The 26,158-nt window shown below is 43.8% G+C and overlaps 1 protein-coding gene across 3 annotated transcripts in view; it reads right to left on the bottom strand.

The window, feature by feature from the left end:
* C7H1orf21 (chromosome 7 C1orf21 homolog) overlaps positions 1–26,158 on the bottom strand; it is a 178,465-nt gene that overhangs the window by 7,431 nt on the left and 144,876 nt on the right. For 2 of the 3 annotated variants that reach the window (XM_040359799.1, XM_040359801.1), the window contains 2 exons: positions 9,978–10,072; positions 4,919–4,995 (listed from right to left, as the gene is read on the bottom strand). In XM_040359799.1, coding sequence (XP_040215733.1) covers positions 4,919–4,995; positions 9,978–10,072 — 172 coding nt within the window. Of the gene's footprint in view, positions 1–846; positions 919–4,918; positions 4,996–9,977; positions 10,073–26,158 lie in introns of all 3 variants that reach the window. The other variant, XM_040359802.1, reaches the window with a different exon arrangement.

Here is a 26,158-nt window from a genome sequence, read left to right as displayed (position 1 = left end):
CCACTGTGCCCATCACATGCAGAAACTGTGCCCATCACACGCAGCCACTGTGCCATCAATTGTCGCCACTGTGCCCATCAAATGCAGCCACTGTGCCATCAAACAAAGCCACTGTAACCATCAATTGCTTCCAGTGTGCCCCATCAATTGCTGCCAGTGTGTGCCCATCAATTGCCACCAGTGTGCCCATTAATTGCCACCAGTGTGCTGCCAGTTTGCCCCATCAATTGCTGCCAGTGTGCCCATCAATTGCCGCCAGTGTGCCCATCAATTGCCGCCAGTGTGCTGCCAGTTTGCCCCATCAATTGCCGCCAGTGTGCTGCCAGTTTGCCCCATCAAATGCCAGCGTTTCTTAAAAACGGGGGGGGGGGGGCGCAGTTTGCCATCTTCGCCCTGGGCACCAAATGGCCTTGTCCCAGCACTGACAGTCACACACTAATTACAAGCAAACATATCACAGATGAGGATGGTTACCTTTATTAGCCATTTAAACCCCTTTGTATCAACTTGTGTGCATGTTATCAGGTCAAAATCACCAAGGTATGTAAACTTTTGATCAGGGTCATTTGATTTGTTTCTTAAAAAAGTTAAAATCAATCAGCGCAAACCTCAATACAACTAAATGAAAGATACACAGCTGAACACCAGGGAAATTCTGAAGCCCAAAAGAAATAAAATGATCAAAAGAGTGCAGCACATACTAATCCTAAGGAATGTCCATAATGATAAATGACATACAAGGAAAGTCCTTAAAAAGATCTGTGTGCTTGAAATTCACCAGACACCAGGACACTTATCTCTTTGTGAAAGTGAGCCCGCCACCAACACAAATAGTGCTTCGCTCACCTTCAGTAATTGACCTATGTTCTCACAGATAGGTCAAAAGCACAGTGTACACACTCATATGGGGTTATGAAACTGAGGAAGGAAAACAGCCAGGTCCAGATAAAATTCTTAGGGAAACCATCATCACATAGTCATGAAATATATATAACAATCTAAGTGTTCACTGAGTATATAACCATGCACTTTAATATGAAAAAATTGCACTTACAAAGTAGACGTCTTGTTTTACAGCAAAAAGCATAGCCACCTTGCAGCTCGCATTGATACACGTTAGATGCGATGGCAGCAGGTGATGTCAGAGGAACGTGGCTCCTCCTCCCGTTCGCGTTGCGTCCTATGGGACTTCGTCAGCAGGGCGGAGCCACAAACGTGACCCAGCTATATATATATATATATATATATATATATATAGTCAAGGCAACAATGATGCCACCCATCCAGCGCTTGCACACCTCTCACTGATTGCCAATCCCGGAAACCGTAACCAAACAGTTCTCCGCAGCAAAGGAAAAGGGTCGCTGATATTTAACAAAACCAAATTACTACACAAACCGTGTCAGCACAGCTACAACACTATTAACATAAGATAAAAATAAACTAACTGATTTGTCACCCGTGGCCATCAGACATACAAATCAAAAAACAATAAGCAACTATTAATAATGGACAATCTTTATAAAACACATTAAAAATCTCAGCAAATATAATAAAAAGGGGGAAAAATTATATATGTATAAAATTCAATCAAAAGAGGGGAAGGTATACAATTGACAATCATTTATCCGAAATGAAACAATTGAGATCAAATTTGACATTTAATTCCAGAGGCCTTAGAACTTTTTTTTTTTCTCGCAAATCCAAAAAGATTCCCTTTGACTCAATCGCCTGACAAAATTACCCTCCCCCTCCAATGTCTACCAACCTTTTCAATCCCCTAAAATTTCAAACATCTGGGGTCTCATTGTGTGTTTTTAATATTACTCACATGTTCACCTAACCCGGGCACTGAGTGACTTTTTTGGTCACTGGAGGCCACAATCGCACTCTAGCATGTATACCACACACTCTGTGTTCTAAGTTATGAAGTCTTTAATCCTAGATTCATGAATAACTGGTTACTTTTAATCACTGGAGGATCCACCACCCCAGGGGCGACCAGATCCCTCAACACTGGGGCCTTACAAAATATAAACTGAGGACGTACAGGCAGATTGATTTGTTTATGTTGTCATTATGATTTAAAAAGGGTAAACACAGTTGATTGATAATAAATGGCTTTAGCCTAACTAACCATGAATGAAAGAAAAGTTTCTGTGTTATCATTCATATTCTCTGACAATGGCAAAGAAATCATAAATTCTGCCAGGGTATGTAAACTTATGAGCACAACTGTATGTATTTGTTGCTGATATAAGCTTACCTATTATAACTATTGTAACTATCTGATACTTTTAAATTGCTGGTTTCTGTAGATTCTTGAAGGAGAAGTCTACAAAATGCACATTAGTAAATAGAAAAGATGCAAGTAACTGTATATTCCTTTCTCAACCACTCCACCCTAAAGTTATTTTGCCAAGCATTACTTATTATTACATTATTCTTATTATTGCAGGGCTCCCTCTGCCTTAATGACAGACATTTTTATTTGACTTCTACTGGCTGGACGCAGAGACAGAAAACAATGCTCTACAGGGACATAACTAGGGGAAAAAGGATGAAATTGGAGCACAAAGACATATTTGCACCTTGCAATGGTTGTAGATGCCATTACAAATAGAGATTTTATTCCATATTGTTATGGTGATTCAGCTGTGGATACAGCTGCCACAGGAGTGTCAGATTAGCTTTTTTTTTTTTTTTTTTTTTATTTAAATGAAGACATATGGTTTTATATGGACTACTTTAAACAAAGCAATGACTGACATTTGGGGGATGGTTGGATCCTGGTTTTCATTTACAGCATGGTGGTTGTTGATTGTAAGACATATGCATTTATGTATATCCACTAAAAGAGCCTATCTAGATACACAATGTGCAAACGTGGTTTGGCTCCATTTTAATCTAATGGCATAGGAGACTTGGCTAAGTGCCTCATACATTTCAAGCTATTCATCTGTAGATGGATAACTGTGTTTGGAGAAATCACTTGGGTATTTAAAAGACACTTTCTTTCCAACCACATTTGTTTATTCATTTAAATAAATTATACAAGATTTGGCTATCTAACAAATTTTGCAGTTTTGCCAGACTGATTATAGTGTTTGGAGGACTCACTTGCACATATTCCCATACTTTTTCGCAGGTGGGACATTTGCTGCATGGTGCTTAGATAAATTATATATAGCTGACGGTCAATGAGACTCAGCTGATCACAGATTGGCATAAGGGCTAAACCTGGCCCTTTACCATGTGATCAGCTGTCAGCCAATGTGAGGGATGGGGGAAGCTGATCACCGGCTTCTGACGGAGGGACATCGGTCCCGATTCACAGTGCCAGTGCCCACGAGTGCCACCTACAGGTACAAATCAGTTATGCCCACCGGTGCCACCTATCAGTGCCACCTGTCAGTGCCCATCAGTGCCGCCTCATCAGTGCAGCCTATCAGTGCTGCCTCATCAGCGCACATCGATGAAGGAGAAAAATTACCTGTTTTTAAAATTTTATAACAAACTATGAAACTTTATTTTTTTATTTTTAGCAAAAAAAAAAAAAAAAAAAAAAAAAAAGAATCCAGCAGTGAGTTAAATGCCACCAAAAGAAAGCTCTGTCTGTGTGAAAAAAAATGATAAAAGCTGAAAATTGGCCTGAGCAGGAAGGGGGTTTAAGTGTCCAGTAAGCAAGCGGTTAAAGCTGAAAAAAAAATAAACAATCTGCGCAGTGGGGCTGCCCCTGCGCTGCAAGGATTAAATGCTCATTTAGGCCTAGGGGACTGCAAAAAGCAATTTTTCTTAACCAATGTCTCGCTTCCACATGCTCCCTCCAGGCTGTAAGCCTGATCCTGGCAACTTCCCCTTCCCTATGCTCTGGCAGTCACATACGCTTTGATATCGAGAAAAATCCATTATTTATTGAAAAATATTCACATAAATAAGTGAACCAGATCTAAGGGGGTTCATGGTCATGATAGGTGAATGTTTTGAACATCATGCTAAAATGGGGTCTAGGAGCAAGTAACATTTCATAGGCATTTTAAAATCCTTGGGCCAGATTCAAGAAGCACTTGCGCCCGCGCAACCATAGGTTGCGTGGCGCAAGGGCTTACTTGCTCCGGTGTAACGAGTGCTCCTGATTCAGGAACCTCGTTACACCGACTGCAGCCTAGGATGTGACAGACATAAGCCTCCTTATGCCTTCACATCCCAGGCTGCATTCTTGCGTTGGCCGCTAGGGGGCGCGGCCATTGTGATCGGCGTATAGTATGCAAATTGCATACTACCACCGATTCACAAAAGTTGCGCGGGCCCTGCGCACGCAAGGTACGGAGTTTCCGTACGGCCACTTTAGCATAAGGCTGCTCCTGCTAATAGCAGGCGCAACCAATGCTAAAGTATAGCTGCGCTTCCCGCTCGCGACGTTCAAATTTTACGTCGTTTACGTAAGTGAACCGTGAATGGCGCTGGACGCCATTCACGTTCACTTAGAAGCAAATGACGTCCTTGCGACGTCATTTGCCGCAATGCACGTCGGGAAAGTTTCCCGACGGAGCATGCGCTGTTCGCTCGGCGCGGGAGCGCGCCTAATTTAAATGATTCCCGCCCCCGGCGGGATCATTTACATTAGGCGCCCTTACGCAGGGCTATTTAGCATATCGCCTGCGCAATTTACGGAGCAACTGCTCCGTGAATCGCGGACAAAGCGCAATATTTGCGTGGGCGCAGAGAAAAATTTTTGCTCTTTGCCCACGCAAATATTGCGCGATTCTACCTGAATCTGGGCCCTTGGGTAAAAAAAGGTTAACGGAAAAAAGTTGTCTATAATTTTTAATTCATTTTTTTAACGGAGTAATTGGCAATACAGTGCTAAAACATAGCAGTATGCTAATTCATAAATGAGAACTTGATAGAGACTTACTTTATTCGATTTGGATACCCTGCTCCTTGCGCTTCATTACTGTTTTTAGGACGAATATTATGAGTGGCACTTTTCTCCTGGAAAAAAAAAAAATATAGAGGAGTAAAAAAAAAAATGAAATATAATGTTAAAAGTTTACCTACTTCCATGTGAGGCTTAATAATTAAAAAAAGAGATACTGTAATTTCAGAAAAAATCCCAAAAACATCAGGCAATGACCTTTCAACAAAAGTTTAAAATGCCTTGTATTTCTCGCTACTTGCTATGGTTCTATCCTCCGACACATACATCACACTGTGATGATCGGAGATAGAAACACACCACATAGGTGTCCGTTTATGAAACAGAGATCAGCCGCGATCCTCTGGTGTGTTTCGGTTTATGTATCTGAGATAAAGAGCAGAGAACAGGATCACGGTTTCTCATCACAGTACATGACCGTTCTGTCACAAACGGACAGTTTATGAAATCTCACAGCCCTTACACTGAAATATCTCCCTTCCAGATTCACCAGCTCTGAGGTGGAGAATAGATGGCAATTAGAGGAATAAGGCTGATTTCCACCTAATATCAAAAATTAATATTAACCACTTAAGACCTGGACCTTTATGCAGGTAAAGGACCTGGCCAGTTTTTGCGTTTCGGCACTGCGTCGCTTTAACTGACAATTGCGCGGCCGTGAGATGTGGCTCCCAAACAAAATTGGCGTCCTTTTTTCCCCACAAATAGAGCTTTCTTTTGGTGGTATTTGATCACCTCTGCGATTTTTATTTTTTGCACTATAAACAAAAATAGAGCGACAATTTTGAAAGAAATTCAATATTTTTTCCTTTTTGCTATAATAAATATCCCCCAAAAAGATATAAAAAAAAAACATATTTTTTCCTCCGTTTAGGCCGATACGTATTTTTCTACCTATTTTTGGTAAAAAAATCGCAATAAGCTTTTATCGATTGGTTTGCGCAACATTTATAGCGTTTACAAAAATAGGAGATAGTTTTATTATTTATTTATTTTTTACTACTAAAATTTTTTTTTTCGTGACTGCGACATTATGCCGGACACATCGGACAATTTTGACACATTTTTGGGACCATTGTCATTTTCACAGCAAAAAATTCTATAAAAATGCATTGTGCCGCGACCCACGGCTGGGCACTTAAAGAGGACGTACCGGTACGTGCTGGTGCCCAGTCGTGCCATTCTGCCGACGTATATCTGCAGGAGGCGGTCCTTAAGTGGTTAACATATATTTTACACACACAAAACCTACTCCAAATACCCAAAGTCAAATACAAGTCCAAAGGAGATCGAAGATTTGCAGCCCAGGGACCTCGGCTGTGGAATGCGCTACCAACTACCATCCGATTAGAGTCAGATCACTTGGCCTTCAGGAGAAAGATTAAAACCCATCTCTTCTGAGGTCAAGGGGTCTTTTTCCTTACCCATGGAATGGAAACAGCGCCCAGAGGCGATTCAGTTTGCATGTGTTGCGCTTTACAAGTTTTTCACTTACTCACACATACACACACACACACACGATATATATATATATATATATATATATATATATATATATATATATACACACACATATACATATATACACATACATATACACACACACACACACCTCACAAAAGTGAGTACACCCCTCACATTTTTGCAAATATTTTATTATCTTTTCATGTGACAACACTGAAGAAATTACACTTTGCTATAATGTAAAGTAGTGAGTGTACAGCTTGTATAACCGTGTAAATTTCCTGTCCTCTCAAAACAACTCAACACACAGGCATTAATATTTAAACAGCTGGCAACAAAAGTGAGTACACCCCTAAGTAAAAATGTCCAAACTGGGCCAAAAGTGTCAATATTTTGTGTGACCACCATTATTGTCCAGCACTGCCTTAACCCTCTTGGGCATGGAGTTCACCAGAGTTTCACAGGTTGCCACTGGGGTCCTCTTTCACTCCTCCACGACGACATCACGGAGCTGGTGGATGTTAGAGACCTTGCGCTTCTCAGCCTTCCATTTGAGGATGCCTCATAGATGCTCAATACGGTTTAGGTCTGACTCAAAGATAGTATATTTCACTTCAAGGATAAGCAATGGGCCCAGATAGAAGCACAGATCCCCCCCCCCCCTGTCTTTGACATGGATACCCCCTAAAAACATCAGAAAACAATGGACTTACCCTCTTTTATTATCACCACTTCTTATAATTTGGAATAATTTAATTAAAACTATAACTATTTCAGCCTACGAAGGTCCAATGACTCCAATTTAGGGCAAACCAGTTTTTTTTAATGCCCTCCCTGAAAGCACTTTAAAGCCTCTAAGGGAGATGCTAAAGGGTACATAACACACGCAAGGATATTAGCTGGAGTATTCCCAACTTAGGATTTTTTTGAAGAACTTATTAAAAAAGGGACCAATACTAACTCAACACTATGCTTCACACACAAAGGTGAGTGCCCTTACAAGATCCAGTGCTGAATCAACGTTACAGGTCAGCCCTGCATCTTCATTTTAGCCGGGTCCAGGTATATACTTCCAAGGCTCAGCCAAGGAATCCACTGATCCAGAAACTGCAAAGAGAAGCTGCAGTGGATATGGTGCAGCCAGAAACCTTGATAAAATTGGTAAGCTTCTCTTAAGAGAAAAGAAGTTCATCACCTAAGGACACTAGTGAAAACCCAAGTTATCTTATAATGGGAGGGGTTCTATAGGATGTTCCTGCAGCTTTCTTTTTTTTCCACTGGATGTTTTTACTGCTGCTGTTAGGGGTGTCTACGTTTTTTTTTTCAGCCTCTAAACACACCTATGCCTATGAATCCATGCATGCATTTAAAGGCAGAAACCCCCACTGCCAGTGCATCCAAGAGCAGCAGCAATTTGGCAGAAAAACTTTGGATGCATATATACATGCGTTAACAGTAGGCTCATTTAGCACTTAAGTATTCATTGAAATGCATTAACGGTCAAGTGCTTGACGATGCCTAGACACGTTACATATGCATTTACAAGCGTTTTTTTCTGCCAAGACGCTGCTGCCAGGAGGAAAGTGATCTAGGTAGCTGCATAAACCCTATGGTTAAGGGCAAAAGATCTTGTGTCCTGTACAGCTAAAGAAAAAACGAGGTGGGTGATAAAGGTTTTCAACAAATGTGCAGTTAACGGGACTTTGGCTGGTTTGCCTTTAGGGAGTATGGTACAGCAAGCAACAATTGCCACTTGGTCAATGAAGGGGAAATCTTATTAAATGTGCTCTTTGAACATGTAAACAAAGGTGCGATGAATATGACATTTGCCGCTTTAAAAATTACATTCTTAGCTTTAGGAATGTAAAATTGCACAAAAAAAGGGCACCTGCCCTCAAGCCACTAACAACTTTATAAAAAGGGTACAAAGCATCTTGCCCTTTGTAGTCTGGGACGCCAAGCATTTCCCGTATTAACAGACATCACTAAAGGCCTTCCTTAGTTTAATGTGTGGCATTTTCAGAACCTTGGGCAGAGCAGGGGTGGCAGCTTGGGCCCATCCTGATTTTGCAGTCCCGAAGAACGCTGCAATTTATAAGTTTAAGAGGAAGGGTGCTCACAAATGTGATCTTTGTCCTGAATCCACTTACCTTTTTACATGGCCATCAGTGTTGCCAACCATCCGTATTTTTACGGACAGTTCGTAAAAACGGGCACTCCCCCCCCCCCGTTCGTAAATGTCCGTGGTTGCGGAAATGTGCCAGTAAAAATAGCCGAAATCGGTTGGGCTTGGAACTGCGCATGGAGATTGGAGGCAGGGGGTGATGGTGGCTGTGATGGCTCTGCAGAGGGGGATGGAGGCAGGGGGATATTGGAGGCAGGGGGGTGTTGGTGGCAGGGGGTGATTGGAGGCATGGGGTGTTGGTGGCACCACAGAGGGGGATGCTGGCATCGCAGAGGGTGGGGGATGGAGACAGGGGTTGTTGGTGGCACCGCAGAGGGGGATGGAGGCAAGGGACAATGGAAGCAGGGGGTGATTGGAAGCAGGGGTGTTAGTGGCACTGCAGAGGGGGATGGTGGCATTGCAGAGGGTGGGGATTGAGACAGGGGTTGTTGGTGGCACCACAGAGGGGAATGGAGGCAGGGGACGATGGAGGCAGGGTGTGATTGGAGGCAGGGGGCCTGGGGGAGATTGAAGACAGAGGGAGATTGGAGGCAGGGGGAGATTGTGGCACCGCAGAGGGGGGTGAAGGCAGGGGGTGTTGGTGGCAGAGGGGGATGGAGGCAGGGGGTGATGTGAATAATTTTCCCTTTTTATATCGAAAATAACAAAAAAATGTTTTTTTACCTTAATATCTCCCTTAAAGGGTCACTAAAGGAAAAAAATGTTTTGCTGAAATGACTGTTTACAGGGTATAGAGACATAAAAGTTAACTGATTCCTTTTAAAAATGATTAAAAATAGATTAAATTCAATCATATAATGTGCCTCTAGTTTCACTTTCGTTTTTAAACTGGTTTCATGTTTCTGTGAAGTAAAGAGACCCACAGAACAAAAACAAACAAATCCAGGGCAGTGTTTTGTTTTTAAAATGAATCTGATTGGTTCTGAGGAGTTTTAGACACACAGCTTGGACCACAGTGAAAAGCTGCCATGAGATTTTTCATAAGGAGCCAGACAAGCAGGAAGTGTGGAGATCACAGCAGAATTACAGCTACTTCAAAGCAAAAACGAACAATGAGGACATGAAACCAGTACTGCAGTAAGGTAAAGGAAGCTATTTAGCTAAAAAAAAATATTCCTTTAGTGATCCTTTAAATCACATTGCTATTTGCCTAGCGTACTTGTTTGTAGCTTAAATACTGAAATTTGTACCTAAAAATGTAATTTAGTAACTTTTGTGAAATGCCAGTAAAAACGTGGCTGCGCCAGTAAATTTCGGGTGTCGTGCCAGTAAATTGTAATCTGGTAGGTTGGCAACACTGATGGCCATATTGGTATACATCATGCTATTGGGTGGGCATAATGTGTCCATGTTAAAAGGGAACACCCCTTTTAACCAATTAAAACTTACCAGGTTTTCTTGGTTCCTGGTTACTATTTTCTGTTCCTCCTCCTCCCCATTTTTCATGTACTTGACTTCTTCAACTGGTTTGAATCTGTATTCATCTGCAAGAAAAATATAATGCTATTCAAACCATACCCAAAGCGATTTTATATTAAACCACTCAGAATGAAATCTACAGAGGGGGGTTTTGTAACCCCATAAGGTCATTTCTTACTTGGGCAATCTGCGCTCTGAGACCATCCTTCATTAAAGTCATTGTAAACCGTAGAAATGAAATATGAGCAAAGCATATCCCTCTATAGTGTTTACTTGTCTCAATTAGAAGCGTTACTTTTGCCTGCTGCTTCATTCCTCTGCTATCAGCATGAATCACTCAAGTTTTCCTGACACTAAGAGAAAAATGGTGACGGGGAGGGACCTCCAGCTGATTGACACCTTCAGCTCTGTTCCTGTGAGCAGTGTGGAGGGGGGTGTGCCCCTTCCTTCCAATCAGCTTTCAGAGACCTCTTAATGGAGCTTTGCAAAGTGTGACTTCAGCTCTCTGCCCCCTTTTTCTTAACCTTTAGAAATGCTTTAAAATGCAGCACTTTGAATGGCTGTAGAGAAGAAAGGACTGTAGATAGACAGATACAACGTATGTTGGAGGATTTTTTTTCATCTCTATGCATCACCTGAGGCCAGTCACTTCACTAGGTATATGCAAGTGTTTACAACCACTTTAACCAACTTCCAGATAGCCATATTAGAAACAAATGTGGAATGTCCCATGTCAATTACTTTTCAGAACACAGGCATAGACATCATCATTATACACTGCTGTTCTAATGACAAGGTATACTGCTCTCCTCTGGTCAGCAGACACGTGCAGTATCCCTAGTGAAGAAAAGTGTCAGAAGAGCCCCTCACCAGTCTGTTTTATAAAGGGGGATTTTATTTATTTTTTAAATAAAAGAACAAAAATATTTTTTTTCAAAAGGGTAACTGAATGCAAAGAATGGTGCCATTAATGTGACTGTGCCCTAATTACAGCTTACGTTAATTTGACTGATGCAAGATCTTTGAGGTCGAAATGCAACTTGAGCTTTGGTTTACATTTGCTGCCATGCTTACAGGCAATCCCTATTCTATCCAAAGTGAAGAAAAACATTTTGGGTTTAAATATAGTTTAAAGCATAAATTGTGGGTGCCAGGCCTGTGGCATATTTGTGCAGTATATACAATAAACAGAATCTTTTTAACCAGGCCCTTTTAGGCTGTACCCAGTGTTCATTGTGATAGGACCGTGTGCACTTCTCATACATATTTTTACAAACATTTTGCAGATTTTCCCATTTTCAGTGTTTCTATGGATGCAGCTTTTTTTTTTTTTTTAAAGCCGAGTCATTTATTGGTATCCGTTGTACTATTTCAGGTTCTGGTACCTGACTTTGCTCTTTTCTTCATGGGTTAGAAAAGAGAGAGAGAGTTTTACTTACAGCAGATGTTCTTATCTTCTGTTCTGCTGGTCTTCTGCACTACTCAAGAGTTAACCTAATTTGTCCTTAAGAACAGAATCGGTTCTGTTGATAATAATATATAATTATAGAATATCAAATGCCTCATCTATTATTACCAGCTTCAGCTGCTTCTTTTCCTTGGGAAGCTTTTTAGCCCAGTTATTTTCATCACACCCTGCAGTATATGTTAACATTTTATATACTGTTTCAGGTCTAACCCTTTTTTGCTCCTCATTTACGGTACATTTCGTAGTTGCCCCCTCTTCTTTTTTTCTTTTCAATTTTTTTTTTAAGTGTTTTAATTCTCTTTATTACAGGTCCATTTAAGCATCTAGAAAACATATTCTCTCAAACATTGTTTACAAATCTGTCTAAATCTGTGTTAGTGAGTAGGGATGAGCTCCGCGTTCGATTCGAACGTATGTTCGACTCGAACATCGGTCGTTCGATCGTTCGTCGAAACTCGAACAAAACGGGTCGTTCGCGCCAAATTCGAGTGACGCAAAACGTCCCATAATTCACTGGGGCGTTGAGCGCTGATGATTGGCCAAGCATGCTGTATGTCCCGCATGCTTGGCCAATCACAGCGCTCAAAAAACGAAGAGCCATAATTGGCCAAAGCCAGGGTGGCTTTGGCCAATTATGGCTCAGGGGGATTAGTACACGCCCCCCACTATAAAAGGCAGCCTGCACGGCTGCCTAGTGTAGTGTGTTGGCGGTTCTAGAGAAGATCAGTCAGTCAGACAGAGAGAGATAGAGAGATAGAGACACAGTGTCTTAACTAGATAGATAGATAGATAGATAGAAAGATAGATAGAGTAGGAAGTGTAGTCAGTATAGTTAAAAGTACAGTTTGTAGAGAATATATTCACATCCTTAGGCGTTGTCAATATATTTATAAACTGTACAGCTCAGCTAGTTTATCTATCAGGCAGGAGATTGTTCTACATGCAGCGCTCTAACGTGTTGTATTGCCTGTATTAGGGATTTACTTTAAATATAATTATTCTGTGTTATTTAACGTGTGCTAGTTAATTGCACACACAGACGCATTACCTGTTACTGAACGTGTGCAATTTATTTGCACAGAAGCGCAGTCGCTGTTAATGCAACTGGGCTATTGAATTGCACAGAAACGCAGTCGCTATTACTGCGTGCGTGCTGTTTAATAGCAACTAAAGGCAGTTGGTGTCACTGCGTGCGTGCTGTTAAATCGCATTTGACCGCAGTCGCTATTACTGCGTGCGTGCTGTTTAATAGCAACTAAAGGCAGTTGGTGTCACTGCGTGCGTGCTGTTAAATCGCATTTGACCGCAGTCGCTATTACTGCGTGCGTGCTGTTTAATAGCAACTAAAGGCAGTTGGTGTCACTGCGTGCGTGCTGTTAAATCGCATTTGACCGCAGTCGCTATTACTGCGTGCTGTTTAATAGCAACTAAAGGCAGTTGGTGTCACTGCGTGCATGCTGTTAAATCGCATTTGACCGCAGTCGCTATTACTGCGTGCGTGCTGTTTAATAGCAACTAAAGGCAGTTGGTGTCACTGCGTGCGTGCTGTTAAATCGCATTTGACCGCAGTCGCTATAACTGCGTGCGTGCTGTTTAATAGCAACTAAAGGCAGTTGGTGTCACTGCGTGCGTGCTGTTAAATCGCATTTGACCGCAGTCGCTATTACTGCGTGCGTGCTGTTTAATAGCAACTAAAGGCAGTTGGTGTCACTGCGGCTATTTTGTTACTTTACACTTGAGCCAAGTCGCTCTTACTGTGTGGTTGCTGTTTAATACCATCTGAACGCAGTCGGTGTGACAGCGACTACTTTGTTACTTTACACTTGAGCCAAGTCGCTCTTACTGTGTGGTTGCTGTTTAATACCATCTGAACGCAGTTGGTGTGACAGCGACTATTTTGTTACTTCACACTTGAGCCAAGTCGCTCTTACTGTGTGGTTGCTGTTTAATACCATCTGAACGCAGTCGGTGTGACAGCGACTATTTTGTTACTTTACACTTGAGCCAAGTCGCTCTTACTGTGTGGTTGCTGTTTAATACCATCTGAACGCAGTTGGTGTGACAGCGACTATTTTGTTACTTTACACTTGAACCAAGTCGCTCTTACTGTGTGATTGCTGTTTAATACCATCTGAACGCAGTCGGTGTGACAGCGACTACTTTGTTACTTTACACTTGAGCCAAGTCGCTCTTACTGTGTGGTTGCTGTTTAATACCATCTGAACGCAGTTGGTGTGACAGCGACTATTTTGTTACTTTACACTTGAGCCAAGTCGCTCTTACTGTGTGGTTGCTGTTTAATACCATCTGAACGCAGTTGGTGTGACAGCGACTATTTTGTTACTTTACACTTGAACCAAGTCGCTCTTACTGTGTGATTGCTGTTTAATACCATCTGAACGCAGTCGGTGTGACAGCGACTATTTTGTTACTTTACACTTGAGCCAAGTCGCTCTTACTGTGTGGTTGCTGTTTAATACCATCTGAACGCAGTTGGTGTGACAGCGACTATTTTGTTACTTCACACTTGAGCCAAGTCGCTCTTACTGTGTGGTTGCTGTTTAATACCATCTGAACGCAGTCGGTGTGACAGCGACTATTTTGTTACTTTACACTTGAGCCAAGTCGCTCTTACTGTGTGGTTGCTGTTTAATACCATCTGAACGCAGTTGGTGTGACAGCGACTATTTTGTTACTTTACACTTGAACCAAGTCGCTCTTACTGTGTGATTGCTGTTTAATACCATCTGAACGCAGTCGGTGTGACAGCGACTACTTTCTTACTTTACACTTGAGCCAAGTCGCTCTTACTGTGTGGTTGCTGTTTAATACCATCTGAACGCAGTTGGTGTGACAGCGACTATTTTGTTACTTTACACTTGAGCCAAGTCGCTCTTACTGTGTGGTTGCTGTTTAATACCATCTGAACGCAGTCGGTGTGACAGCGACTATTTTGTTACTTTACACTTGAGCCAAGTCGCTCTTACTGTGTGGTTGCTGTTTAATACCATCTGAACGCAGTTGGTGTGACAGCGACTATTTTGTTACTTTACACTTGAACCAAGTCGCTCTTACTGTGTGATTGCTGTTTAATACCATCTGAACGCAGTCGGTGTGACAGCGACTATTTTGTTACTTTACACTTGAGCCAAGTCGCTCTTACTGTGTGGTTGCTGTTTAATACCATCTGAACGCAGTTGGTGTGACAGCGACTATTTTGTTACATAACACCTGAACGCATAACTATGGCTGGAAGGACAAAGAGAGGCAGAGAGTCACGAGGGCAAGCAGGCTCTGCATCTAGAGGTAACGCTGGTGATGGATGTGGTGCATCCTCTTCAGCACGTGGCCGTGGCCGCTCGTCCTTCTTTTCGGGAGCTGGCCGTGTTGAGCCTCAACATGCTGAGAAATTAGTTGAGTGGATGACCAAGCCGTCCTCATCCTCCTCATCCTCTCTCACACAGACTGATTATAGTTTGTCTGGCAAAGCAGCTGCCAAGGCGTCCTCTACCCTCTGCACAATGGGATCACACAATCCTTCCCTAGTCCCACCGTGTCATCCTGAGGAGTCCCCCGAACTGTTTCAACACAGTGTTGGGTACATGCTAGCTGAAGATGCACAGCGTTTTGAAGACTCCGATGACGGAACACTGATAGAGGAAGGCATTGATGTGAGCCCAGGGAGAGGGGGTGGCCGAGAGGGACAACAATCTGGGAGTGATGTTCCCCCAGCTGGAGCATACTGCCAGGTTGTCGCCAGTGATGATGAGGAGGGAGGGGATGATGAGGTCATTGACTCTACCTGGGTGCCTGGTAGGAGAGAGGAGGAGGAGGAAGAGGACGAGGCACAGGCACATCTTCAAAGAGGCAGGAAGCCCTCCAGGGGTCAGCTTAAGGGCAGTACACCAACTGCATTACGTGGCGCTGCTGTGTCTCAACGGTACAGCAAAAGTTCTTTGGTGTGGGCCTTTTTTGAAACCTGTCCATCAGATGCTACCTTTGCTGTTTGCAACATATGTCTCAAGCGTATCTCGCGTGGCCAAAACATCACCCAGCCATCCACATGCCCAGCGGTTGAATGCTAGCTTAGCAAAATTGCTAGCACTTCAACTGCTACCTTTTCAGTTGGTAGATTCTGCCCCCTTCCGTGAGTTTGTGGAATGTGCAGTACCTCAGTGGCAAGTACCCAAACGCCACTTTTTTTCACGGAAGGCGATTCCGGCTCTCTACCGGCATGTGGAAGGCAATGTCCATACCTCGCTGGACAGGGCGGTCAGTGGTAAGGTGCATCTTACCGCTGACTCATGGTCCAGCAGGCATGGACAGGGACGTTACCTGTCTTTTACGGCCCATTGGGTGACTCTGCTGGCAGCTGGGAAGGACGCAGGTCAAGGCACAGTAGTTTTGGAGGTTGTTCCACCACCACGCCTCCAAAACACTACAACTGCTTGTGACACACCTCTCTCCTCCACCCCCTCCTCTTCTTCTTCCTCTGTGGCCTCTTCCTGTGGTGATGTTGGCTCAGAACCAGCCGTGCTCCGTAGGCGTACGACGGGCTACGCAGGAATGCAGGCCAAGAGATGCCATGCGGTCCTAGAGCTGGTGTGCTTGGGAGACAGGAGCCACACTGGGGAAGAGGTTCTTTCAGCTCTGCAGGGGCAGGCTCAGAGGTGGTTGACGCCACGCCAGCTGAAGCCTGGAATGGTGGTCAGCGATAATGGCACCAACCTCCTCTCTGCCCTGCGACGTGGAAAACTCACCCATGTGCCCTGTTTTGCGCATGTTCTCAATTTGGTGGTGCAGCGGTTCTTGGGCAGGTACCCTGGCTTACAGGATGTCCTGAGGCAGGCCAGGAAAGTCTGTGTGCATTTCCGGAGGTCATATAATGCCACTGCTCGGCTGACAGACCTCCAGAGGGAATACAACCTGCCCAAGAACCGCCTAATCTGTGACATGCCCAATAGATGGAACTCTACGTTGGCCATGCTGCAGCGGCTGCACACGCAGCAGAGGGCCATCAATGAGTACCTGTGCCAATATGGCAGCAGAACTGGCTCAGGGGAGCTTGGTTTTTTTTCACCACGCCAGTGGGCCTTGATCAGGGATGCATGCACTGTCCTGTCACCATTTGAGGAGGCCACGAGGATGGTGAGCAGTGACAGTGCATGCATCAGTGAGACTGTCCCGCTTATTCACATGTTGGAGCACACCCTACGTGGAATAATGGACAGGGCCCTTGAGGCAGAACAGAGGGAGGAAGAGGAGGACTTCCTTACCTCTCAAGGCCCCCTTTATCCAGACACTGTTCCTGCTTGCCCACCTGGAACACAGGAAGAGGAGGAGGAGGATGAGGAAGAGGAGGAGGAGGAGGATTGTATCAGCAGCATGGAGGTGGAGCCTAGCACTCAGCATCAACAGCAGCAGTCTTCAAGGGATCATTTACAGTCCCAAGGAACACGTGGACTTTTACGTGGCTGGGATGAGGTGGCTGAGGATCCTGTCGTCCTCAGTGACCCAGAGGACTGTGCCCCGAATGCCTCTGCAAACCTACGCTGCATGGCCTCCCTGATTCTGCAAAGCCTGCGTAAGGATCCTCGTGTACGTGCTATCAAGGAGAGGGATCATTACTGGCTGGCAACTCTCCTTGATCCACGTTACAAGAGTAAGGTAACGGATCTTATGTTGCCATCGCAGAGGGAGCAGAAGATGAAACTACTGCGGGAGGCCTTGCAGAAGGGTCTGTGCAATGCGTTCCCAGAACCGGGGGGATTACCAAAACCTGGCCCTGGACAACGTCTTGCTGAGGCTTCGGTGAGTCAGAGAAGGAGCGGTGGAGAAGGTGGCCGTCTGACCGATGCGTTCAGACAATTGTTTAGTCCGCAGCCCCAAGGTCTGACCGGTTCCAGCAACCATCGCCAGCGTCTGGTTTACATGGTCCGGGAATACCTAGCGGCAAGATCCGACTTGGACACCTTCCCCACGGAAAATCCTCTGGCTTACTGGGTCTTGAGGATGGATCACTGGCCAGAGCTTGCACAGTACGCAATTGAGCTACTGGCTTGCCCTGCATCCAGTGTTCTTTCAGAACGTACATTCAGTGCTGCTGGAGGCTTTGTGACCGATCACAGGGTACGCCTCTCCACCGACTCTGTTGATCGACTGACCTTCATCAAAATGAATCAGGCTTGGATCAACACCGGCTACCAAGCACCTGATGCTGATGTTACTGAATAAGAATTTTGTGTTGAAATATCAGATCCCTTTGAGACTGCTGATGCGGAGTGACTGTCCTGTTGTGCTGCTGATGGAATATCCTTCTCCTCCTCACTTTTCATGCTGTTAGCTAGTAAGAAATTTTGTTTTTCTGTGCTCCGCCACCAGTGCCTAAGGCCTAATTTTTCTGCCCCTGTTTAACAGGGGCGCCTAATAACAATTTTTGATGCAATACTTTGCACTTGGCCTAAGGCCTAATTTTTGTGCCCCTGTGTAACAGGGGCGTCTAATAACAATTTTTGATGCAATACTTTGCACGTGGCCTAAGGCCTAATTTTTGTGCCCCTGTGTAACAGGGGCGTCTAATAACAATTTTTGATGCAATACTTTGCACGTGGCCTAAGGCCTAATTTTTGTGCCCCTGTGTAACAGGGGCGCCTAATAACAATTTTTGATGCAATACTTTGCACGTGGCTCCTTGTTGCGCTCCAATTACAGATATTGGGAGGGGTTGCAGTGTTATGTTGCGCCTAATAACAATTTTGGATGCAATACTTTGCACGTGGCCTAAGGCCTAATTTTTCTGCCCCTGTGTAACAGGGGTGTCTAATAACAATTTTTGATGCAATACTTTGCACGTGGCTCCTTGCTGCGCTCCAATTACAGATATTGGGAGGGGTTGCAGTGTTATGTTGCGCCTAATAACAATTTTGGATGCAATACTTTGCACGTGGCCTAAGGCCTAATTTTTCTGCCCCTGTGTAACAGGGGTGTCTAATAACAATTTTTGATGCAATACTTTGCATGTGGTCTAAGGCCTAAGGCACAATTTTTGTGCCCCTGTGTAACAGGGGCGCCTAATAACAATTTTTGATGCAATACTTTGCACGTGGCTCCTTGTTGCGCTCCAATTACAGATATTGGGAGGGGTTGCAGTGTTATGTTGCGCCTACGGACACATTTTTATGCCCCTGTGTAACAGGGGCACCTAATAACAATTTTTGATGCAATACTTTGCACGTGGCTCCTTGTTGCGCTCCAATTACAGATATTGGGAGGGGTTGCAGTGTTATGTTGCGCTTATGGACACATTTTTATGCCCCTGTGTAACAGGGGCACCTAATAAAAATTTTTGATGCAATACTTTGCACGTGGCTCCTTGTTGCGCTCCAATTACAGATATTGGGAGGGGTTGCAGTGTTATGTTGCGCCTACGGACACATTTTTATGCCCCTGTGTAACAAGGGCGCCTAATAACAATTTTTGATGCAATACTTTGCACGTGGCTCCTTGTTGCGCTCCAATTACAGATATTGGGAGGGGTTGCAGTGTTATGTTGCGCCTACGGACACATTTTTATGCCCCTGTGTAACAAGGGCGCCTAATAACAATTTTTGATGCAATACTTTGCACGTGGCTCTTTGTTGCGCTACAATTACAGTATGTTTGAGGGGTGCCCTTTTTTCTACAATTTTGCTTTCCCAAAAAGATAATGCCACCCCCCCACCACCCCTAAAATAATCGAGATATTGTTCCCACACAGCACGTGCGCAACCAGTATTAAATTACTTTGTTCTTATAATAATTTAATGTTGTGCAGGGACATTTCTAAACATGTGCCACTACTAGAGACACACAGCAGGTGTGATATTTGAAGGAATTTTTCATTTTTTTTTTTTCACTTTAAACATCATTAAAATCGCTGCTCCGCAAAAACGTCCGTTTTTAAAATATTTTTTTCGATTGATACATGTTCCCTGGGGCAAGACCCAGGTTCTGAAAGACGTTTACCAACATTAAATTGAATATTGGTCTTTAAAATGATCGTTTTTGAATTCGAACGTTCGAGTCCCATAGACTTCAATGGGGTTCTAAATGTTCGCGCGAACCCGCGGTCTGTTCGAACGTTCTGATGCGAACCGAACCCGGGTATGTTCGGCTCATCCCTATTAGTGAGCACTTCTCCTTTGCCGAGATAATCCATCCACCTCACAGGTGTGGAATATTAAGATGCTGATTAGACAGCATGATTATTGCACAGGTCTGACTAAGGGCCCTTTCACACGGGGCGGATCAGTAATGATCCGTCTCTGTGTGTCTGTCAGCCCAGCGGGGATCCTCCGAGCCGTCGGCTGACAGGGCGGTCCCCGCACACTGTGCAGGGACTGCCCTGAATTTTCTCCGCTCTCCCCTATGGGGGGATCGGATGAACACGGACCGTGTGTCCGTGTTCATCCGATCCGATCCACGGACGGAAAAAAAATAGGATTTTCTTCCGTCCGCAAAATTGGAGCTTTGCGGAAGCGGGTGATTACGGTGTCAGCGGATGTTCATCCGCTGACACCCGCAATCACATAGGGACCAATGTATGTCCCGTTTTCATCCGCAAACGAAAATGAAAATGGTCCGCACATGTGAAAGGGGCCTTAGGCTGGCCAAAATAAAATACAATTTAAAATGTGCAGTTTTATCACACAGCACAATGCCACAGATGTCGCAAATTTTGAGGGAGCGTGCAATTGGCATGCTGACTGCAGGAATGTCCACCAGAGCTGTTGCTCTTGAATTGAATATTCCTTTCTCTACCATAAGCCGTCTCCAAAGACGTTTCAGAGAATTTGGCAGTACATCCAACCGGCCTCACAACTGCAGACCACGTGTAACCAGACCAGTCCAGGATCGCCACATCCAGCATCTTCACCTCCAAGATCATCTGAGACCAGCCACCTGAACATCTGCTGCAACAATTTCTTTGTATAACCAAGGAATTTCTGAAACCTTTTTCCGGGAAGCTCATATGCATGCTCGTCATCCTCATTGGGGGTCTCGACCTGACTGCAGTTCATCATTGTAACCGACTTGAGTGGGCAAATGCTCACATTGAATGGTGTCTGGCACTTTGGAGAGGTGTTCTCTCACAAATGAAACCCGGTTTTCACTGTACAGGACAGATGGCAGACAGCATGTATGGCGTTGTGTGTGTAAGTGGTTTGCTGATGTCAATGTTGTGGATCGAGTGGCCTATGGTGGCAGTGGGGTTATGATATGGGCAGACGTATGCTATGGACAAAGAACACAGGTGCATTTTATTTATGAAAGCGAGAGAAAAGGACGCACCAAAGTGCAGTATCCCAAAGATTTTATGCAGGATTAAAAACACTTACATTATAAAAGATAAATATGGGTTCATCTGTGAATGAATCTCCAGGCTGTCATCCAGGTGGCCGTCGTGGTGTACATCGGTGTGCTTGAGGTTTTCCCAACCACTGGTGTGGGAGACAAGGAGGTGATGTCTGGAGCCTCGAGTAGTTTGGAAGTCGCACTCTGGCTGCGTGGATCGTCCCGTGGAAGATGCAAATGGACTAATCGAGAGAGAGAGAGAGAGAGGAGTGTTCCTGAAGCCTTGAGAAGTCAGGAAGTCACACTCTGGCAGCATGGAGTGTCCCACAGGTATGATGTCAAACGAAGACAGGAGATCACTGACAAGTGAAAGGCAAGGCCGTTTGATGATGTCATACCTGTGGGACAATCTATGCTAACGGAGTGTGACTTCCTGACTTCTCGAGGCTCCAGGAACTGCCTCTCTCTCTCCAACTGAGCGGCTGGAAACCACTCGAGGCCGGGCGTACAACTTACACACACCGCGCATAGCCTGCGCCGGACACGCGTATGTTCGGGAATCGGCGTATCTCCCTCATTTGCATATTTGCATAGGAAATTAATGGGTGAGCCAGATGCGTTCGCCATAAATATGCGCCTACGATATGCCGGCGGAGGAAAGTTACGTCGGTCGGGAGAAGCCTATTTTCAGGCGTATCTAGTTCTGTGGGTACGGCGCATAGATACGACGGCGCACATTTAGACTTACGTGGCGTATCTCGAGATACGTCAGCGTAAGTCCTACCTGAATCTAGCCCTATATGTTTTTTGTTAGGACAGTACAGGGGTAAGAGGAGTTCAGTAGTCTGTGGTATGTAATTTAGAGTGCAGGGGTCAGTAGTATGTAATAATGCACAGGTCAGTAGTAAGTAATACAGAATGCAGGTGTCAGTAGTGTGTAATTCAGAGTTTAGTAGTATGTAATGCCAAATTCAGTGGTCAGTAGTATGCAACACCTAGTGAGTATAAGGGGACAATGGTATGTAATGCATAGTGCAGTGATCGGTAGTACCTAATGCACAGTGCATTGCTGTTTAGTAAGTGAAGGGCTCAAGAGAAGTAATTCAGAGGTTTAGAATACGTTAGAATTATTACTGACCCATAAGCATGCAGAGTTTAGGAGGTCAGTAGAAAGTAATATAAGGGTTAGGGGTAGTAACATTAGGATTACTATTGACTTCTGAACATGCAGAGCGCAAAGGTCCATAATAAGTAACAGAGTTCAGCAGTCAGCATGCATTCCACAGTCCAGGAATCAGGTGTAATGCAGAGTTCAGAGATCAGGGGTGTGTAATGCAATGCACAGGAGCCAGTGGTAGGTAATGGAAAGTGCAGGGATCGGGAGTAAGCAATGCACAGTGCAGGGATAAGGAATAGGTAATGCACAGATCAATGGTAGGTGGTAAGTAATGTAGAGTGCAGAGGTCAGTAGCATGTAAACACCCCCTTCACTTCCATCCATAAAGTAAGGGTGTGCCCAACATTCAATCCACTGCTTCCACACAATTGAACTCTTTACAGCACCTGCACTCTGTCCTCTCCATTCAGCACTTGCTGTCCCCCATATTCATTGATGGTCCCCCTTGACTGACAGTTCAGGTGCCTACACTCTGATTGTCACCCAAACACAGCAGTGCATTCCAGCCAATCAGAGCAAGCACTTATGCCGTGTACACACGATCGGAAATCCTGACAAGAAAAGTCCGATGTGAGCTTTTGGTCAGAAATTCCGACCGTGTGTAGGCTCTATCGGAATTTTTCTGTCGGAATTTCCGCCAAGAAAAATTTGAGACGGGAAAAGTTCTCGGAAATTTAGATCGTCTGTATGCAATTCTGATGCGCAAAAAAACATGCATGCTCGGAATCAAGTTGACGCATGCTCAGAAGCATTGAACTTCATTTTTTTCGGCTCGTTGTGGTGTTGTACGTCACCTCGTTCTTGATGGTCGAAATTGTGTGACTGTGTGTATGCAACACAGGTTTGAGCCAAAATTCCCCCTGAAAAAAATCCACGTTTTTCTTGTCGGAATTTCTGATTGTGTGTATGCGGCATAAGAGTAATCCCAGGACAATCCAGGGGAATTCAAGACAGTTAAAGGAATATGCATATAGGAAGTACAGTGAGGGAAAAATATTTGATGCCCTGCTGATTTTGTACGTTTGCCCACCAACAAAAAAATGATCAGTCTACAATTTTAATGGTAGGTTCATTTTAACAGTGAGAGACAGAACAATAAAAATATCCAGAAAAATGCATTTCAAAAAGTTATAAAATTGATTTTAATTTTAATGAATGAAATAAGTATTTGACCCCTTTCCAAAACAGCACTAAGTACTTGGTGGCAAAAGCCTTGATGGCAAGCACAGAGGTTAGATGTTTCTTGTAGTTGACCACCAGGTTTGCACACATCTCAGGTCCCATCTTTGTCCCACTCCTCTTTGCAGGTCCTCGCCAAGTCATTAATTGTTTGATTGGTGACTATAATCAGGGGTCAAGTCCTGGGGAAAAAAGTGTTGGAACTCCCACCCAAGATCCACTCCCCCACCAAAAAAAAAAAATGATACGCTCATATGCATAATTTCTAAACCACATGTTTTTTTTTTCCGATCCCGCGAGTTATCGTGGGATTTATGCCGCATACACACGATCATTTTTCGGCATGAAAAAAACGTTGTTTTAAAAAAATTTCATTTAAAATGATTGTGTGTGTGCTTCACATCATTTTTCGGGTTCTGAAAAACAATTTTTTTTTCGAACATGCTACATTTTTTACGTTTTAAACGATGTAGTTTTTCGGGTTGTAAAAAATTATCGTGTGTGGGCTAAAACGACGTTAAAAACCTGTGCATGCTCAGAAGCAAGTTATGAGACGGGAGCGCTCGTTCTGGTAAAACTACCGTTCATAATGGAGTAAGCACATTCATCACGCTGTAACAGACAGAAAAGTGCAAATCGTCTTTTACTAACACAGAATCAGCTAAAGCAGCCCCAAGGGTGGCGTCATCCGCATGGAACCTCCCCTTTATAGTGCCGTAGTATGTGTTGTACGTCACTGCGCTTTGCTAGAGCATTTTTTTTAAAACGATGGTGTGTGGGTAACGTCGTTTTAATGATGAAGTTGGAAAAAATTTGTTTTTCTACATGCCGAAAAACATCGTTTTTTTCATTCCGAAAAATGATCGTGTGTATGCGGCATTAGAAATAACTTTAAGCAAGTTCTTTCTAAATCCCGCGATAACTCGCGGCAGACCTCCGCAATATCTCCTGGGAACAATGACAAAAGCTCCCAGGAGACATATGGGCATCGAGGAAGTGACGGAATACCCGCACACTACCTGATGAATCCATATACAGAAAGCTGCCAGTAACAAAGGATTACTAAGGTTCGCCTGCCCCTGACAGTGGGCATCGCCGATTAGTGAAGGATTGGCTCGGGCGGCTCGGCTGCTCTCGGCTGCTCTAGTCCTGCAAAGGGAACTGCGTTCCTGCTGTGAAAAAAGTGCAGGGACGCCGTTCCCGCAGGACTTGAGCCCTGACTATAATCCCAGCTGCTTTGAGATCATTGACAATATTTTTCCGTGTAGTTCTGGGCTGATTCCTCACTGTTCTTATAATCATTAAAACTCCAAGAGGTGAGCTCTTGCATGGAGCTCCAGACCGAGGGAGATTGTGCTATTTTGCGTTTCTTCCATTTGCAAATATTCGCACCAGATGTTGTCACCCTTTCACCAAGCTTGTAGTCTTGTAGCCCATTCAAGCCTTGTGTAGGTATACAATCTTGTCCCAGACATCCTTGGACAGCTCTTTGGTCTTGGCCATGCCAGAGAGATTGGAATCTGATCGATTGCTTCTGTGGACAGGTATCTTCTATACAGGTAACAAGCTGAGATTAGGAGCCCTCTCTTTAAAGAGTGTTCCTAATCTCAGCTCCTTACCTGTATAGAAGACACCTGGGAGGCAGAAATCTTGTTGATTGATAGGGGATCAAATACTTCTTTCACTCGTTAAAATGCAAGTCAATTTATAACTTTTTTGAAATGCGTTTTTCTAGATATTTTTGTCATTCTGTTTCTCACTGTTAAAATAAACCTACCATAAAAATTATAGACTGATAATTTTTGTCAGTGGGCAAACGTACAAAATCATCAGAGGATGAAATACTTTTTTTCCCTCACTGTATACCATCTGTGAATTTTCTTCTAGTGCACATTATCATAAGGATGTTAATAATTGTTGCGGAGAGGTACAGTAGATCATTCTGTTTCTGTTTATATTGCAGTGTCAAGTTTTTTTAAACATATTGGTGACTGGAGTAATTTGCTTGCACATCTTAATCTGAAAAACACAAAGGCTCCCAATATGTATTACTTTTATTATATTTTGTTTATGTATTGTATACAATTGTCTTCTTTTCTCCTCCCCTTTTTTTTATAATGCATTTATGCTTGACTTTTCTGGATCTTTGTTATGTGTTAATGATTCATATTTGTAACATGTGGTACTGTTGCCATCTTGAGTGTGAATGATGAAATGCATGGCACTAACAAATGATCATGAAAGCATTTATGAAGGGGCATGCCTTTGGAAGCCATGCAGCTAACATGGCTACCAGACATGGAAACATTTGCTAATTCCTGTCGTGACATTTTCGTTAAAAGCAATATGCAAAAACTTACATTGTTGATTTTTCTTTCTTATTATTCTTTCTCATCTGGCTTTCATGCTACTTTGGTTTTATCAATTTCTGTGTTATTACCCAGACCAAGTATGGATATATATGAAAGGTTTGCTTTTTTTCTGTCTCTGTTCTGTTCCAAGTTGTTACAATTATTTAAAGTGGATCTTTACCCTAAAAAGAAAGTTCCTTACCATCCACCACTCCCCTACACAACTAGGGGAATCTTCAGTTTATTAACTTTTTTTTACTAAAGGAGTTCTAGGCGAATGACGAGCACTATGCTTGCGGTGTGTCCTGGGATAGTAGATAAATGGTTAGCACTTCCACCTAGCAGCACTAGGGTCATTGGTTTGAATCCCAACTATTGCACTGCCTGCCTGGAGTTTGCATGTTCAACCTGTGTGGGTTTCCCCTGGGTACTCCATTTCTCCCACACTCCAAAAACATGCTAGTAGGTTAATTGGCTCCTGTCTAAATTGGCCCTAGTATATGTATGTGTAGCACTACCCCCGAAGGAGCTGCTGGTTTGATTTGGGTGGCATGTTACCTCTGTCTTCTCGCCGTCTAGGGTACTGGATGAGAGCTGTAATAAAGTCAAGGTAGAAGAAATGGAAATGGCGGATTCAGGGTTA

This window comes from Rana temporaria, chromosome 7 (assembly GCF_905171775.1).
Source record: "Rana temporaria chromosome 7, aRanTem1.1, whole genome shotgun sequence".
In the NCBI taxonomy this organism is placed as follows: domain Eukaryota; kingdom Metazoa; phylum Chordata; class Amphibia; order Anura; family Ranidae; genus Rana; species Rana temporaria.
This window is presented reverse-complemented; position numbering and strand designations above follow the sequence as displayed.